The sequence below is a fragment of the Oncorhynchus nerka genome, linkage group LG24 (genome assembly GCF_034236695.1).
Source record: "Oncorhynchus nerka isolate Pitt River linkage group LG24, Oner_Uvic_2.0, whole genome shotgun sequence".
Lineage (NCBI taxonomy): Eukaryota > Metazoa > Chordata > Actinopteri > Salmoniformes > Salmonidae > Oncorhynchus > Oncorhynchus nerka.
In genome coordinates, this window is record NC_088419.1 from 57,937,903 (window position 1) to 57,954,682 (window position 16,780).

The following is a 16,780-nucleotide window of genomic DNA, read 5'->3' on the forward strand; positions in this document are numbered from 1 at the left end:
ATTGGTGACACTGGAAGCAATCAGAGAGGAGGATGCAAGGCATGTTGCGAGAGCTGACTTTTCTTCAATGGAGTGTGCCAAGCGTAGGCGCAGGCCCCATGACACAGTCAAGAGAGTAAAGTGGCACCAGCAACAACTCAGAGGGCCTTACATATGGGGCAGGCATAGCTGATTAATGTTCTGCACATTTCAACAGCCATACAAAAAATCATTGTATGTGACAAATTGAGTAAAGTGATATGAGAATTTGCCCAGAACTGCCCAACAGACCAGTATTCAAAGCATATGCTCTATTGCTTGAAACAAATGTATCAAATGTGCTAATGTATTTTTAAATGTATATTTGATGTTTATTTGTCCATTTAGAAGATATCTATACATAAGAGTTCAATTAATGTGTCATAAATTGTCATATTTATGGAAAGTACATTTGAATTGCATTAGCATATCTTTATCAACCATTTTCTAAAATTGACATGTTCCCCCTGCCCCAATTCATTTCTCAGGCTTCAAAGGACGTGCATTTACATTATTCCACACACAGGGTCTTAGGTCTTATAGTCATATTTACAGAGGCTTTAAATTTTTTTTTAATCTTGTGTCGTTTTGATTTTAAGTGTCATTTTATGTGTAAATATATTCAAAATATGCATCCGTTATACATGTGACGAGATTTTTTAAATAATGAAATGACAATATTTTGATAAACTGATCTGTAAAAGTCTGACCATTGAGTGTCTTATCACAATAAAACAAAAACACCTGCCTTGAAGCAATGTGTTGAATAACAGGTTAACGCCATTTAAGGAGGGCTTGCCTATTTGCATATTTAAAATGTTTTATAAATAAAACTTGTAATACAATAATATATTGTATTCATGTATACTTTCAACTGGTAACGTTTCAGTCTGATGAGAGTAAAGGGAAAAACATCCCTATTAGCCTGTGGTGCCTGGCCTTCAGGTGCCTTTTGGCAAACTCCAAGCAGGCTGTCATGTGTCTTTTACTGAGTAATGACTTCCGTCTGACTACTCTACCATAAAGGCCTGATTGGTGGAGTACTGCAGAGATGGTGGTCCTTCTGGAAGGTTCTCCCATCTCCACAGAGGAACTCTGGAGCTCTGTCAGAGTGAACATCGGGTTCTTGGTCACTTCCTTCCTCTTCTCCCCTGATGCTCAGATTGGCCGGGCGGCCAGCCCTAGGAAGAGTCTTGGTTGTTCCAAACTTCTTCCATTTAAGAATGATGGAGGCCACTGTGTTCTTGGGGACCTTCAATGCTGCAGATCTTTTTTTTGTACCCTTCCCCAGATCTGTGCATCAACATAATCCTGTCTCGAAGCTCTACAGACAATTCCTTTGACCTCATGGCTTGGTTTTTGCTCTGACATGCACTGTCAACTGTGGGACCTTATATAGACAAGTGTGTGCCTTTCCAAATCATGTTCAATCAATTGAATTTACCACATGTGGACTCCAATCAAGTTGTAGAAACATGTCATAAATAATCAATGGAAACAGGATGCACCTGAGCTCAATTTTGAGTCTCATAGCAAAGGGTCTGAATACTGATGTAAATAAGGTAACCTGTTTTCGCTTTGTCATGATGGGGTATTGTGGATAAATTGATGAGATTTGTAATTATTATAATTGTTAAAAAAAAATGGATTAAGGCTGTAACATAACAAAATGTGGAAAAAAATCTAAGGGTTTGAATACTTTCCAAATGCACTGGATTAGCATTCCTCCAGATAGAAGCTCCTGGTCTGGGTTTGGAAGGGCCCTAACAGATAACCTGGTCTGGGTTTGGCTTCTCTGTTTATCGTGCTCCTCTAAAACTAGCTTTTTCTGGTTTCCCACTGGATGTGCATTATTGACATTAGCTCTTTAATCACTCTGTTATTGCAAAAATCCTAATCCTAAAACAATCCTAATCCTAAAAGCTGCTGTAAAAGGCACTCGGGCTTCCCACTGCACAGTATGTTCCTATTGAATGCCACTTCCACTCCTATCAAAGATGGCCGGTCATTATATTGTGCTTATTAGCCTTAGCATTTACCTCAGGGGAACAGGTCAGAGAGGGTGTCATCACATCGAGACACACACACCAAAATCCTGTTGCACAGTGGGAGATACACCAGGAAACTGTTTCAGCCACGCAGATAAGAAAATGGAGCCTATCTCCCGACTCATGGGCCTGAGCTGTCATTACCATCCTTCTTCCATCTAATTTAGAGTGTATCTGCTCCCAGACAGAATATTTATGTTAGAGATAATGGCTGCTGTCTCCCCTCTCCCAGCATCATTACTGTAATTAATGCTTTCAAGTCTGTATTAATTGAATACTGCAATTAGAGTACGGCTCCATTTGTTGCACTGTAATGTACCCCTCCATTTAGAGTTCCGGTTATAGTGGCCTTTACCCAACATTTGGTTTGGTGAAGGCGTTGCGGGGTGAGGTGAGACACTCTTGGCTGTGATGTAGCTAGCAACAGGGCGGCAGGGTAGCCTAGTGGTTAGAGGGTTGGACTAGTAACCGGAAGGTTGCAAGTTCAAATCCCCGAGCTGACAAGGAACAAATCTGTCGTTCTGCCTCTGAACAGGCAGTTAACCCACTGTTCCTAGGCCGTCATTGAAAATAAGAATTTGTTCTTAACTGACTTGCCTAGTAAAATAAAGGTACTTTTTTTTTTTTAAACAAACACTAGCTACATGATTCACTCCCCCACTGGTTCTATTTAGGTGTGTGAAGCAGAGGAGGCTGGTGGGAGGAGCTATAGGAGGATGGGCACATTTATAATGGCTGGAATGGAACGGTATTGAACACATCAAACATATGGAAACCACATGTTTGTCTCCCTGTTCCATTTATTCCATTCCAGCCATTACAATAAGCCTGTCCTCCTATTGCTCCTCGCACCAGCCTCCACTAGCGTGAGGAGGAAGATTAGACCACTTAAGTCAACAGGAAAGTGTTAGAGACCTGCTGCCTCATTTAAGGACGTGTGAGGGGATTTACTGGGATATGTGCTGTGCCCCTGTAAAACAGAGAGGTGGAGATGCCAGGGCCTAGTGGGGAAACTCATGGCTCAGGCCTGATGGAAAGTAGTGTGTTATTTAAAGGGAGCATCCTGCGGCGTCCGCCTCTGGTATTGTTTCCATTCCTGTCAGGGTTATTTTAATGCGTTTTGGGCTGTCTGTTTTTAAAAAAAGACCTGGGTGCCATTTCCCCTGGCCATGGCATGGACTTCCTGGCACGCGAAGGAGAGAGTCTCTGACAGTGATGGAAGGTCAGCCTCGCGGATAGAATGACCCGTCCACTGGACAATGAGTCTGCTAGGCTAGTTGGTGATGTCTGTCTCACTCTCTGTCTCCCTCCCTCCCTCTATCCGTCACTCACTCAATCACCTCCCTCCAGGCCTTTCCTCTGACCTCCCTGGCTAAGAAGCAGCCGACAGTGTTGGTGGTCTGTGGTCCTGACCAGAATGGCTCCATCGGCCTGGTGTGTGCCCGCCACCTGCGCATATTCGTAAGTATACCACAATAGACTTCACCCGCCAGGCATCACACACACATGGCCATGTGGACAATATCAGAAAATAGTTAGAAGTTAACAAATGGTTCACTGGGTTTAATTGCAGTATTAGGAGATTTTCATTTCAACTCCCATAAATAGTAATCTGAGTCATGATTAATTGATCCATTACGGGATTGAAAATGTCAATGACATCATTTCATTGTGACCCTCATTAAATACCGTTACCCTCGTTAAATACTGTCTGGTTACAGTTGGCAGCGGTAATGTAACATGATGTCATGGTCACATTAGTTTGCATGACTGTGGATAATGCTGTTCTGTGGTGTAAATGCATTAATTGCAATATTACAGACGATTACACTAACTAAAAACAATCTGAACAAGGATTTACCAGTGATCTACTGAGGAAAATCTACCATCTTTATTCTATGTGGTGGAAACCATAGACGTGCTTTGGTTTCCCTGCCTTGGAACGGAATGGATCTATATAACGTCTCCATATGTGTCGTGAGATGCCAGATTTATGAAGTGTCAATATCTCTGATTAAAACCATGTTGACAGAATCTGTTAAAGTTGTAAGATGACTGTCTGTGAAGTTTTTGGGGCAGCGATTGGGCCTGGGGTCAACACACGGATATATTTTACACCAGGATCCCAGGAATGCATAAAGCATTTCCACATAACTTTGATCCAAAGAAAACGTATCATCGGTCGATGAATCCCTGACCGTGGCATTACTCTTATTCCCTGCAGGATTTGCTAGTTCAGGTTTTAGAGGCAGTGCACCGCAGCAGATAAGACCATAGTCTTTAGCTCTGATCTGGGAACTGTAGATTAGATTAAACAGAGAGTAGCTGACTATTTAGCCCCGGAGCAAATTAACTAAGCCGGACTGATTTGCACCGCGGCCCTGAGCTGGCCGTCCGTGTTCACCGAGCTAGCATGTGTTTGGCATGCATCCTTGGTTCATTCCACTGTTAAATGCCAAACCAAAATATTGCATATGGAAAAGACAAATATTCCAAGAATCAAAGTTCATTTTGGTCAGATTCAGTCTGAATATGATTCATTATGACCGTGAACGTTAGTCCAGCTTGTTGTTCACGCAAGGGAGGATGCACATGATGTTCCACAGTTCTTTAAGATCATTATGTGGTTATTTTATGTTTCTAGTGAAGAAAAAACACCTTAGCCTCAACGTCTGAAAGAATCAAGTTGTTTATCACATGACACATGAATCCCGAGATTCAACAATGTGGTCTTTGTTTCCAATTTGACAAAACCACGTGAATCTCAATGGACTGTGACTAAAGGGATGATGCTCCTTCATGGCCAACCCAGAATGCTAGCCTTCAGGGAGAGGAAGTTCAATATCGGGAATGCTTAACATCAACAAGAAAAGGCTTGTGACCTGTCTGTAACCTGTAGTCATAGGCCTCATGTCTCCTGTATTCCTGCTCCATGACGCTTGTTGACGCTAGAGAGCATCCTGACGGTGCCTCCGTTCCTGAGGTACGTCTGTATGACGTTGATGATGTAACCTCTTCTAGGTCAGGGCACTAGGAGATCACAGAGGGGTCGCTGCCAACCCAGAGGGGACATCTCTCTCTGGGTACTTTAGCTGCAGCAACGAAAGATGGCGTCAGTAGTCCGTTCCCCGGCCTCTCTGGCCCGATGTTGAGGTCTGATTGGTTTAATGTCTCTCAGGAGCGTGTGGACTAACGTCTGGAGTGACAGACCACTTCCCCATCTGAATCTGACCAGGGCCAGTTAGTCAGAGATGGAGAGACCTGAACCTCTCACTGCCTAGTTTACAGTACCTCCTCCTTACGCAACCATCTAACCAGCCAGGCCTTCCACTGAAAGCACAGCAGCAGCACACTGAGGCCCTTTCACATAGACTATTAATTGCTGGGATTGAGGTCCATTAGCAGTGGAGATCACGGGTGTCCATTGTTTAACAACACAAGCCACAGGTGTCTGGCTTTCCATAAACGTCTATCATTAACCACAGAGGTCTAATTCAGTCATCCTCCAGACCTGAGGGCTAGAGGCCTACAGTGCTGTGCTAATCAGAGGGGAGCCTTGTCAGTCTGTGTATAGTAAATCAGGGCTGGATAGATAAACAGACAGACTAGAGAGAGGGCAGGAAAAACAGCAACGTACATCCTCTCATAAATGTTCTCCTTGTTAGAGGGCATGTATTCATTGCTATCCTTCATTTTGATATACTTGCAGTGCCTCTCTGTCATTCTCTCTCTCGCTCGATCTCTCTCTTTACCTACCCCTCGCTCGTTCTCCCTCTTTCTCCCCTCTCGCTCTCGCCTCTCCTTCCTTCCTTCCTTCCAAAAGGAGTACGAGCCCACCATCTACTATCCCAAACGCACTCCTAACACCATTCATCAGGACTTCACAGTTCAGTGTGAGAAGATGGACATCCCATTCCTCTCCTATCTCCCAACAGAGGTGAGCAACATCACAAAGGACTATAAGACATTTCTAGACACATTCATCCTTGAATTAAGCTTGACATTTGCAAATGTAACTGATTTATGCAAGTGCACCATGAGTTGAGCACCTGCATCTCACTGTAGGATTTGGCCCCGGCTGAGCTTGCTGGAGCTGGGAGAATAATGTAGAGCTCTTTTCTAGATATTGATCAGAGTTTGGGTTGTGTGTTCAGGTGCAGCTGATCAACGATGCCTATAACCTGGTGATCGATGCCATCCTGGGGCCAGAGACTGACCACACAGACGTGAAGGAGCCCTATGCTGGCATCCTAGTCACCCTCAAGCAGGTCAAGATCCCCATCGCCAGTGTGGACATGCCCTCAGGTAAGGCTGATAGCTTACAGTGCCTTTCAAAAGTATTCAGACCCCTTGGATTTCATCACATTTTATTGTTACAAACTGGGATTAAAATGTATTTGTCATTTTTTTGGTTCAAGACAAATACATTATATACTGTTATATCAAAGTGGAAGAAAATGTCAATTGTATTTTTTCTAGAAAAAAATAGTCATTGCATAAGTATTCGGCCCGTTTGTTTAAGCAAGCCTAAATTAGTTCAGGAGTCAAATTTGACTTCCTCAGTCAAGTATTGAATTTCAAACACAGATTAAATTACAAAGACCAGGGAGCTTTTCAAAAGCCTCATGAAGAAGGGGCGTGATTGGTAGATGGGTAAACAATAACACATCAGACATTGAATATGGTCAAGTGTGGATTATATAATTATATATATTTTTTTATTTTTACCTTTATTTTACTAGGCAGGTCAGTTAAGAACAAATTCTTATTTTCAACGACGGCCTAGGAACAGTGGGTTAACTGCCTGTTCAGGGGCAGAACGACAGATTTGTACCTTGTCAGCTCTGGGATTTGAACTTGCAACCTTTCGGTTACTAGTCCAACGCTCTAACCACTAGGCTACCCTGCCACATCGAAGATAGTCATCCCCTTTGAACCGAGCTGCAGGACAGGAATGAAACTGCTAAGGGATGTTACCATGAAGCCATTGGTGATTTTAAAACAACTACAGAGTTCAATGGCTGTGATGGGAGAAAACTGAGGATGGATCAACAACATTGAAGTGACTCCACAATAATGATCTAAATGACAGAGTGAAAAGAAGAATACAAATATACAGAATAAAAATATTCCAAAACATGCATCTTGTATGTAACTAGGCACTAAAGTAATACTGGGGGAAAAATACAGCAAAGGAATACACTTTTTGGTCTAAATGCAACGCCACATGTTTGGGGCAAATCCAACACAACAGATCACTGAGTAACTGCCTCCTTATTTTCAAGCATGGTGGTGGCTGCGTCATGGTATGGGTATGCTTGACCTCTGCAAATATTGGGGAGTTTTTCAGGATGAAAAGTAACGGGATGGAGCTAAGCACAGGCAAAATCCTAGAGGAAAACCTGCTTCGGTCTGCTTTATACAAGAGACTGCGAGAGGAATTCAGCAGGACAATAACCTACAACAAATGGCAAAATCTACACTGGAGTTGCTTACCAAGAAGAACATTTATTTAATTTAATTGTAATTTTAATTTCACCTTTATTTAGGCTAGTTGAGAACAAGTTCTCATTTGCAACTGCGACCTGGCCAAGATGAAGCATAACAATTCGACACATACAACAACATAGACTTACACATGGAATAAACAAAACATAGTCAATAATACAGTAGAACAAAATAAAATAAAAAGTCTATATACAGTGAGTGCAAATGAGGTAAGATAAGGGAGTTAAAGGCAATAAATAGGCCATGGTGGCGAAGTAATTACAATATAGCAATTAAAACACTGGAATGGTAGATGTGCAAGTAGAGATACTGGGGTGCAAAGGAGCAAGATAAATAAATAAATAAATACAGTATGGGGATGAGGTAGGTAGATAGCCCATCTGTAAACAGCCCATCTATGTACAGGTGCAGTGATCTGTGAGCTGCTCTGACAGCTGGCGCTTAAAGCTAGTGAGGGAGATATGAGTCTCCAGCTTCAGAGATTTTTGCAGTTAGTTCCAGTCATTGGCAGCAGAGAACTGGAAGGAAAGACGACCAAAGGAGGAATTGGCTTTGGGGGTGACCAGTGAGATATACCTGCTGGAGCGCGTGCTACGAGTGGGTGCTACTATGGTGACCAGTGAGCTGAGATAAGGCGGGGCTTTACCTAGCAGAGACTTGTAGATAACCTGTAGCCAGTGGGTTTGGCGACGAGTATGAAGCGAGGGCCAACCAACGAGAGCGTACAGGTCGCAATGGTGGGTAGTGTATGGGGCTTTGGTCACAAAACGGATGGCACTGTGATAGACTGCATCCAGTTTGTTGAGTAGAGTGTTGGAGGCTATTCTATAGATGACATCCCCGAAGTCGAGGATCGGTAGGATGGTCAGTTTTATGAGGGTATGTTTGGCAGCAAGGATCCTTTGTTGCTATATAGGAAGCTGATTCTAGATTTAATTTTGGATTGGAGATGGTTAATGTGAGTCTGGAAGGAGAGGTTACAGTCTAATCAGACACCTAGGTATTTGTAGTTGTCCACGTATTCTAAGTCAGAGCCGTCCAGAGTAGTGATGCTGGATGGGCGAGCAGGTGCGGGCAGTGATCGGTTGAATAGCATGAATTTAGTTTTACTTGTGTTTAAGAGCAGTTGGAGGTCACGGAAGGAGAGTTGTATGGCATTGAAGCTCGTCTGGAGGTTAGTTAACACAGTGTCCAAAGAGGGGCCAGAAGTATACAGAATGGTGTCATCTGCGTAGAGGTGTATCAGAGAATCACCAGCAGCAAGAGCAACATCATTGATATATACAGAGAAGAGAGTCGGCCCAAAAATTGAACCCTGTGGCACCCCCATAGAGACTGCCAGAGGTCTGGACAACAGGCCCTCCAATTTGACACACTGAACTCTATCAGATAAGTAGTTGGTAAACCAGGTGAGGCAATCATTTGAGAAACCAAGGCTGTTGAGTCTGCCAATAAGAATGTGGTGATTGACAGAGTCGAAAGCCTTGGCCAGGTCGATGAATACGGCTGCTCAGTAATGTCTCTTATCGATGGCGGTTATGATGTTGTTTAGAACCTTGAGCGTGGCTGAGGTGCACCCGTGACCGGCTCTGAAACCAGATTGCATAGCGGAGAAGGTAAGGTGGGATTTGAAATGGTTGGTAATCTGTTTGTTAACTTGGCTTTCGAAGACCTTAGAAAGACAGGGTAGGATAAGTCTGTAGTAGTTTGGGTCTAGTGTCACCCCCTTTAAAGAGGGGGATGACCGCGGCAGCTTTCCAATCTTTGGGAATCTCAGACGATACGAAAGAGAGGTTGAACAGGCTAGTAATAGGGGTTGCAACAATTTCGGCAGATAATAGAAAATTTTAATCATTTTTAGAAAAATGTATGTTCTTGAGTGGCCAAGTTACAGTTTTGACTGAAATCTGCTTGAAAATCTATTTTTACATTTTAATTTCACCTTTATTTAACTAGGCAAGTCAGTTTGTATTCTTGTTTACAATGATGGCCTACTGGGGAACAGTGGGTTAACTGCCTTGTTCAGGGGCAGAAAGACAGATTTTGACCTTGTCAGCTCGGGGATTCCATCCAGCAACCTTTCAGTTACTGGCCCAATGCTGTAACCACTGCTGCTCTATGGCAAGACTTGAAAATGACTGACTTCCCATGATCCCCAACAATTCTTTTGAAAATAATAATGGGCAAATATTGTGTGTGCAAAGCTCTTATAGATGTACCCAAGAAGACTGACAGCTGTAATTGATGTGAAAGGTGTTTCTAACATGTATTGACTCAGGGAGATGAATACTTATACAGCAACTATATTTTAGTTATTTCATTTGTATTAACCCCCCACCCAAAAATAAACAACATATTCCACTTTGACAGAGTATTTTGCGTAAATTGTCCCACTTTATAACACAATAAAATGTGAAGAAATCCAAGGGGTCTGGATACATTTGCAAGGCACTGTACAGTATGCTGTACACCCAACATTTGCCAATGGTGCACAGATGTACAGAAAACTGCCCAAAAAGGGGTTTACCTCTGAGCTAAACATGAATTAGTCATAAAAAAGAAAAGCCTGTACATGTACCACAATACACAACCACATTTGCAACTGCAATAGGTTTCGTCAGATCATCCTCAAGTCAACCTCAACACTGTCGAGCTAGGAGTGGTAAAGGTCAAGCTGGATGGACTGAGACAATAAAGCATGTAGCTTAGTGTAGTACATCTATTTGGCATCTGGCTCTGTCCATTACATCATACCCTCTCCCCATTTCTTTTGTTTTGGAATGCTGCTAGCCAGCAGGTTTCTCATCTGTAAGATATAACATGCCCATTTAAAGTTGAAAGGAGAAGATCAAGTGAGATACCCACTCTCTCCTTGCTGTTATGTCACATGACATTTAGCCAGTAGATGTCAACCGATTTGTTGCTCGAACTATGAAGGTGGAATTTAAATGATGATCATCGTTTGTCTGTCAAAGGTTGGGATGTGGACCAGGTGACCTCAGACGGGATCAATCCAGACGTCCTCATCTCGCTCACGGCACCAAAGAAGTGCGCCACCAGCTTCTCGGGGAAGCACTTCTTAGCAGGACGCTTCCTGCCTTATGACATCCAAAAGAAATACGATCTGAACCTGCCAGAATACCCAGGCACAGACTGTCTTATAGAACTGTAACATCTACAGTACACCCTGCAGTCCTCATTTTGGATAAATATGGATAATATATTTACATGTTTTGTATTTTCTAGATTGTTACTGTGCTTTATCGTTCATGTGCCATCTCTCCAATGGATGTAGACTAAAGGAGGTTGCGCCTTAACCAGAATCCACTCATATACAATAGAAAGATGATATTTAGAATCTGTGGGTGGTCTGAGTTGTATGTCTGTTTTGGAAATGGTTTGAGGAGTTTCCATGCGAGTTGCGACATTCTCCTTTTTGTGATATCTCCTTAGCATAGTTTCAAGATGTTCTTTCTCCCACAGCCTCAACTGATGAATGCAACCCTCGACTTAAGTGCTATTTTTTTTGTTTATTTTATTTTATTGAAGAATGTTTGATTTTTGGGTTACAGAACTGTACTTTCGATCAGCTGTTTTTTATTTTAATTGATTCAGTCTACACTACTGCATTTCCTGAATCCAAGTCACACCTGTTCATTGATTGGCAGTTGTAGAGTTAACTCTTTGTCCAATAAAATATCTAATTTAGTCGTTATTTGTTTTGATTTCTACGTGATTCGATGTAAGAAACGTAGGAAAGATGACAGCTGACAACATTGAAAGGTAATCATGAAACTAAAGGGCTCTATTCAATCCGCATCTCAGAAGTTCAACTGTACGGCGTGATTGAAATTTAAAAGTCATTTTCCCGCCTTAGCAGAGACTCACATTCACGGTAAACACAGCATACATTGACCCAATCGTAAATTACCTTGATATTTCTAGCGTGGATTACAGATTGAATAAAGCTCTAAATCTTCCACAGGAGTGAAAACTTGGTAGAATCTATACTGTGTTGGTGGATGCAATTTCCAGTATGCTTTATAACTATAGAGATCACACAGTAAACTATGCAAATCCATACAAAGCCTCAGATATTGTTAGAGGAGATCAGACAGGAGATTAAACAGATTATATGACATGCTGAAGCATTTCCCTCCTCTCTGAAACCAGAGTCGGAGTGAAGCATTTCCCTCCTCTCTGAAACCAGAGTCGGAGTGAAGCATTTCCCTCCTCTCTGAAACCAGAGTCGGAGTGAAGCATTTCCCTCCTCTCTGAAACCAGAGTCGGAGTGAAGCATTTCCCTCCTCTCTGAAACCAGGTCGGAGTGAAGCATTTCCCTCCTCTCTGAAACCAGAGTCGGAGTGAAGCATTTCCCTCCTCTCTGAAACCAGGGTCGGAGTGAAGCATTTCCCTCCTCTCTGAAACCAGAGTCGGAGTGAAGCATTTCCCTCCTCTCTGAAACCAGAGTCGGAGTGAAGCATTTCCCTCCTCTCTGAAACCAGAGTCGGAGTGAAGCATTTCCCTCCTCTCTGAAACCAGAGTCGGAGTGAAGCATTTCCTCCTCTCTGAAACCAGAGTCGGAGTGAAGCATTTCCCTCCTCTCTGAAACCAGAGTCGGAGTGAAGCATTTCCCTCCTCTCTGAAACCAGAGTCGGAGTGAAGCATTTCCCTCCTCTCTGAAACCAGAGTCGGAGTGAAGCATTTCCCTCCTCTCTGAAACCAGAGTCGGAGTGAAGCATTTCCCTCCTCTCTGAAACCAGAGTCGGAGTGAAGCATTTCCCTCCTCTCTGAAACCAGAGTCGGAGTGAAGCATTTCCCTCCTCTCTGAAACCAGAGTCGGAGTGAAGCATTTCCCTCCTCTCTGAAACCAGAGTCGGAGTGAAGCATTTCCCTCCTCTCTGAAACCAGGTCGGAGTGAAGCATTTCCCTCCTCTCTGAAACCAGAGTCGGAGTGAAGCATTTCCCTCCTCTCTGAAACCAGGGTCGGAGTGAAGCATTTCCCTCCTCTCTGAAACCAGGGTCGGAGTGAAGCATTTCCCTCCTCTCTGAAACCAGGTCGGAGTGAAGCATTTCCCTCCTCTCTGAAACCAGAGTCGGAGTGAAGCATTTCCCTCCTCTCTGAAACCAGAGTCGGAGTGAAGCATTTCCCTCCTCTCTGAAACCAGAGTCGGAGTGAAGCATTTCCCTCCTCTCTGAAACCAGAGTCGGAGTGAAGCATTTCCCTCCTCTCTGAAACCAGGGTCGGAGTGAAGCATTTCCCTCCTCTCTGAAACCAGAGTCGGAGTGAAGCATTTCCCTCCTCTCTGAAACCAGAGTCGGAGTGAAGCATTTCCCTCCTCTCTGAAACCAGAGTCGGAGTGAAGCATTTCCCTCCTCTCTGAAACCAGAGTCGGAGTGAAGCATTTCCCTCCTCTCTGAAACCAGAGTCGGAGTGAAGCATTTCCCTCCTCTCTGAAACCAGAGTCGGAGTGAAGCATTTCCCTCCTCTCTGAAACCAGAGTCGGAGTGAAGCATTTCCCTCCTCTCTGAAACCAGAGTCGGAGTGAAGCATTTCCCTCCTCTCTGAAACCAGAGTCGGAGTGAAGCATTTCCCTCCTCTCTGAAACCAGGGTCGGAGTGAAGCATTTCCCTCCTCTCTGAAACCAGGGTCGGAGTGAAGCATTTCCCTCCTCTCTGAAACCAGGGTCGGAGTGAAGCATTTCCCTCCTCTCTGAAACCAGGGTCGGAGTGAAGCATTTCCCTCCTCTCTGAAACCAGGGGTCGGAGTGAAGCATTTCCCTCCTCTCTGAAACCAGGGTCGGAGTGAAGCATTTCCCTCCTCTCTGAAACCAGAGTCGGAGTGAAGCATTTCCCTCCTCTCTGAAACCAGAGTCAGGAGTGAAGCATTTCCCTCCTCTCTGAAACCAGAGTCAGAGTGAAGCATTTCCCTCCTCTCTGAAACCAGAGTCGGAGTGAAGCATTTCCCTCCTCTCTGAAACCAGAGTCGGAGTGAAGCATTTCCCTCCTCTCTGAAACCAGGGTCGGAGTGAAGCATTTCCCTCCTCTCTGAAACCAGGGTCGGAGTGAAGCAGGAGTGAAGCATTTCCCTCCTCTCTGAAACCAGGGTCGGAGTGAAGCATTTCCCTCCTCTCTGAAACCAGGGTCGGAGTGAAGCATTTCCCTCCTCTCTGAAACCAGGGTCGGAGTGAAGCATTTCCCTCCTCTCTGAAACCAGGGTCGGAGTGAAGCATTTCCCTCCTCTCTGAAACCAGAGTCGGAGTGAAGCATTTCCCTCCTCTCTGAAACCAGAGTCGGAGTGAAGCATTTCCCTCCTCTCTGAAACCAGAGTCGGAGTGAAGCATTTCCCTCCTCTCTGAAACCAGAGTCGGAGTGAAGCATTTCCCTCCTCTCTGAAACCAGAGTCGGAGTGAAGCATTTCCCTCCTCTCTGAAACCAGAGTCGGAGTGAAGCATTTCCCTCCTCTCTGAAACCAGAGTCGGAGTGAAGCATTTCCCTCCTGTCTGAAACCAGAGTCGGAGTGAAGCATTTCCTCCTCTCTGAAACCAGAGTCGGAGTGAAGCATTTCCCTCCTCTCTGAAACCAGAGTCGGAGTGAAGCATTTCCCTCCTCTCTGAAACCAGAGTCGGAGTGAAGCATTTCCCTCCTCTCTGAAACCAGAGTCGGAGTGAATTTTTTCCCTCCTCTCTGAAACCAGAGTCGGAGTGAATTTTTTCCCTCCTCTCTGAAACCAGAGTCGGAGTGAATTTTTTCCCTCCTCTCTGAAACCAGAGTCGGAGTGAATTTTTTCCCTCCTCTCTGAAACCAGGGTCGATGGAGTGAAATCAGAACTTGTCATATCCATTTGAGAGGCCTTTTCCTTTTTTTCATATTCTGTATGAATTTGAGGAGGCCTTTTTTCATATTCTGTATGAATTTGAGGAGGCCTTTTTTCATATTCTGTATGAATTTGAGGAGGCCTTTTTTCATATTCTGTATGAATTTGAGGAGGCCTTTTATATTTTGGGATGCTACAGTAAAACAAGGTGTCTGTCTGGTTTATTGGTTTACAACTGAATTATATTTGGGAACCAATCTGGTAAACAAAAAGCAGTGTAGTGGTAATTAGTTGATTGATTGTCTAAACATGTTCATAATAGGCCAGTGAAGGGATGTAAATGGGGTACAGGACTGTTTATGTACGAGCTTGTGTATTTATAGCAAACCCTGCAGTGTCCTCTAAGTGTTACCGCCGTGTGTAGGAAGTCATAGTGTTGGAATATTGATCCCTTAATAAACATTGGTGTTAACCTGTCAAGAGCAAAGAGCCCAGAGGCTTTTGGAGTACAGCTGAACATTTACACCTCATATTTTTTATTCTGATCCTCTGCATTTTCAGAGACACTTTTTAATGTATTTAAGTTTCTGATGTTAAATTAAGGATATTTAAAGTTTTAAAAGTTCAAAGTCTCTAGAGGGTGGAAGAGAATTAAGATATATTATACAACAGGTGGGTCTAATCCTGGACGCAGATTGGTTAAAACTGCATTGTGTCTATTCCACAAGTTACCACCGGCTAAAGCTGTGACGTTGAAATGCCTATTTACTCTGTTCCATCTCTATGTGCAATCCACTGTCTTATCAGCCCAGCCAGACAATTTATAAACTTGATCTCCACTATAAAAAGCATCTAGACATTATCTCCCATTTCTTTTAGACTAGCAATTCGTTTTCAATAGCAGAGATTTGTATAAATTTGCTGTCTGGTCGTGTCTACACTTGACACTTACATGCAACTTCTGCTATCAGAACACAAAGATCGCATTGAAAAGACGGGTCTATATGCACCAAAGTTGCATTGTGTTCTGATTGTGTTCAGATCTAGCTGACCACTTCAGGAGGTGGTCATGGATGCATTGTGTGCAGATTTCTTCTCAGTCTGGATGCAATCAGTGGCGCAAACAGTGGGCGAGGTCATCAGTACTCCTCCCACAAGTCTCCAGAAAACTTGTGCTTTGGGACCGAGAGGCACCTATTCATTACACTTTCCTAGCGTGTGAGGAAAGTGTTTGCTAGCCTCAAATCCTAACCCGTTTGCAATCTATTTAGTGTTGCTTGCTAGCTAGCTACAAAAGTTAGCTACAGTAGTTAGCTACTGCCAACAGTCGTTGTTGTGTTATCATATTTTGCCTATTCCACCGTTTGTAGAATGCATACTGGCAATTGAACATAGCGCAGGAAAAGGGAATCCGGACACACTATGGACACGGTAGACACATTTAGATGTAGATGCATGACGCATTCTGAATTCCATGATCAGAATACTAAAGCTGCATGAACTGGCAAGTCTAGATACGCCCTCTGTCTCTCTGACAGTGTCTAGACTTTTCTCAGCCAATCGAAATCATGAATCAGCATTATTTTATGGATATATATGAAGAAATGTCAATAGAAAACAGGTAAAACAAAAACGAAATGCAGCTAGTTTGCAGTCGTTCCAGCTTCAGTTTGAAGTGAATGTGTTAGCTGTGGTGTTGGCTAGCTCCTCTGAACAAGTGTCCTGACGAGAGAGCACATTTTCTATGCCAGGTGAAATCGAGCATCATTGGCTCATTGTTATGGATGTTTTCAAATAAATGTCATTAGAAAACAGCTTAAACAAATGCAGCTACTTTGCTGTTATTCTGGCTGCAAGTTAGTCGTAGTTGGATTGATAGCAAACAAGGGATAAGAACATTGCCAGACCGTATGGCAATAGAACATTTAGACTGAATGACTGGGTCGCATCCATAAATATAGAACAAAAAGACTGAACAACTGGGTCGCGTCTCTGGCAACCGAAACGATAGAACAAACGACCAGTGGAGTTGGGTAGCAACCCTAGCTTTGTGTCGGGACTGTATCTCATGGAAGGATGAAATAGTCTGAATAAATTAATCAAAATAAATATTTGAATGAAAATATGTCAATCATTATTTGAATATGTTGATAACACCTTGTATAAAAGTGATAATGCCCTCGAAGCTGGTGTTTGGAGGATATATTAGCACGGTTTGCCGGCCCTCCACGAACAACACCCGTGCCAGTACTGTATATCCCACCGGCTTCTCTGGCATTATCACTTAAATAACCGATACTAATGTAATTGAGGATACATGTTCTAAAACAGTTCATCACCAGGCTGCTCTGGATTTCAGTGATATGAAACTAAGGGCAGATCATCTAAG

General features: G+C 43.5%; 1 protein-coding gene across 1 annotated transcript in view; it reads left to right on the plus strand.

The window, feature by feature from the left end:
• LOC115108277 (yjeF N-terminal domain-containing 3) overlaps positions 1-11,289 on the plus strand; it is an 81,053-nt gene extending 69,764 nt beyond the window's left edge. Inside the window, exons 3-6 of the mRNA XM_029632424.2 lie at positions 3,417-3,527; positions 5,890-6,003; positions 6,221-6,371; positions 10,550-11,289. Of these exons, the coding sequence (XP_029488284.1) occupies positions 3,417-3,527; positions 5,890-6,003; positions 6,221-6,371; positions 10,550-10,746 (573 nt within the window). The 3' untranslated portion in view covers positions 10,747-11,289. The remainder of the gene's footprint in view (positions 1-3,416; positions 3,528-5,889; positions 6,004-6,220; positions 6,372-10,549) is intronic.
• The last annotated feature ends 5,491 nt before the right edge of the window (positions 11,290-16,780 follow it).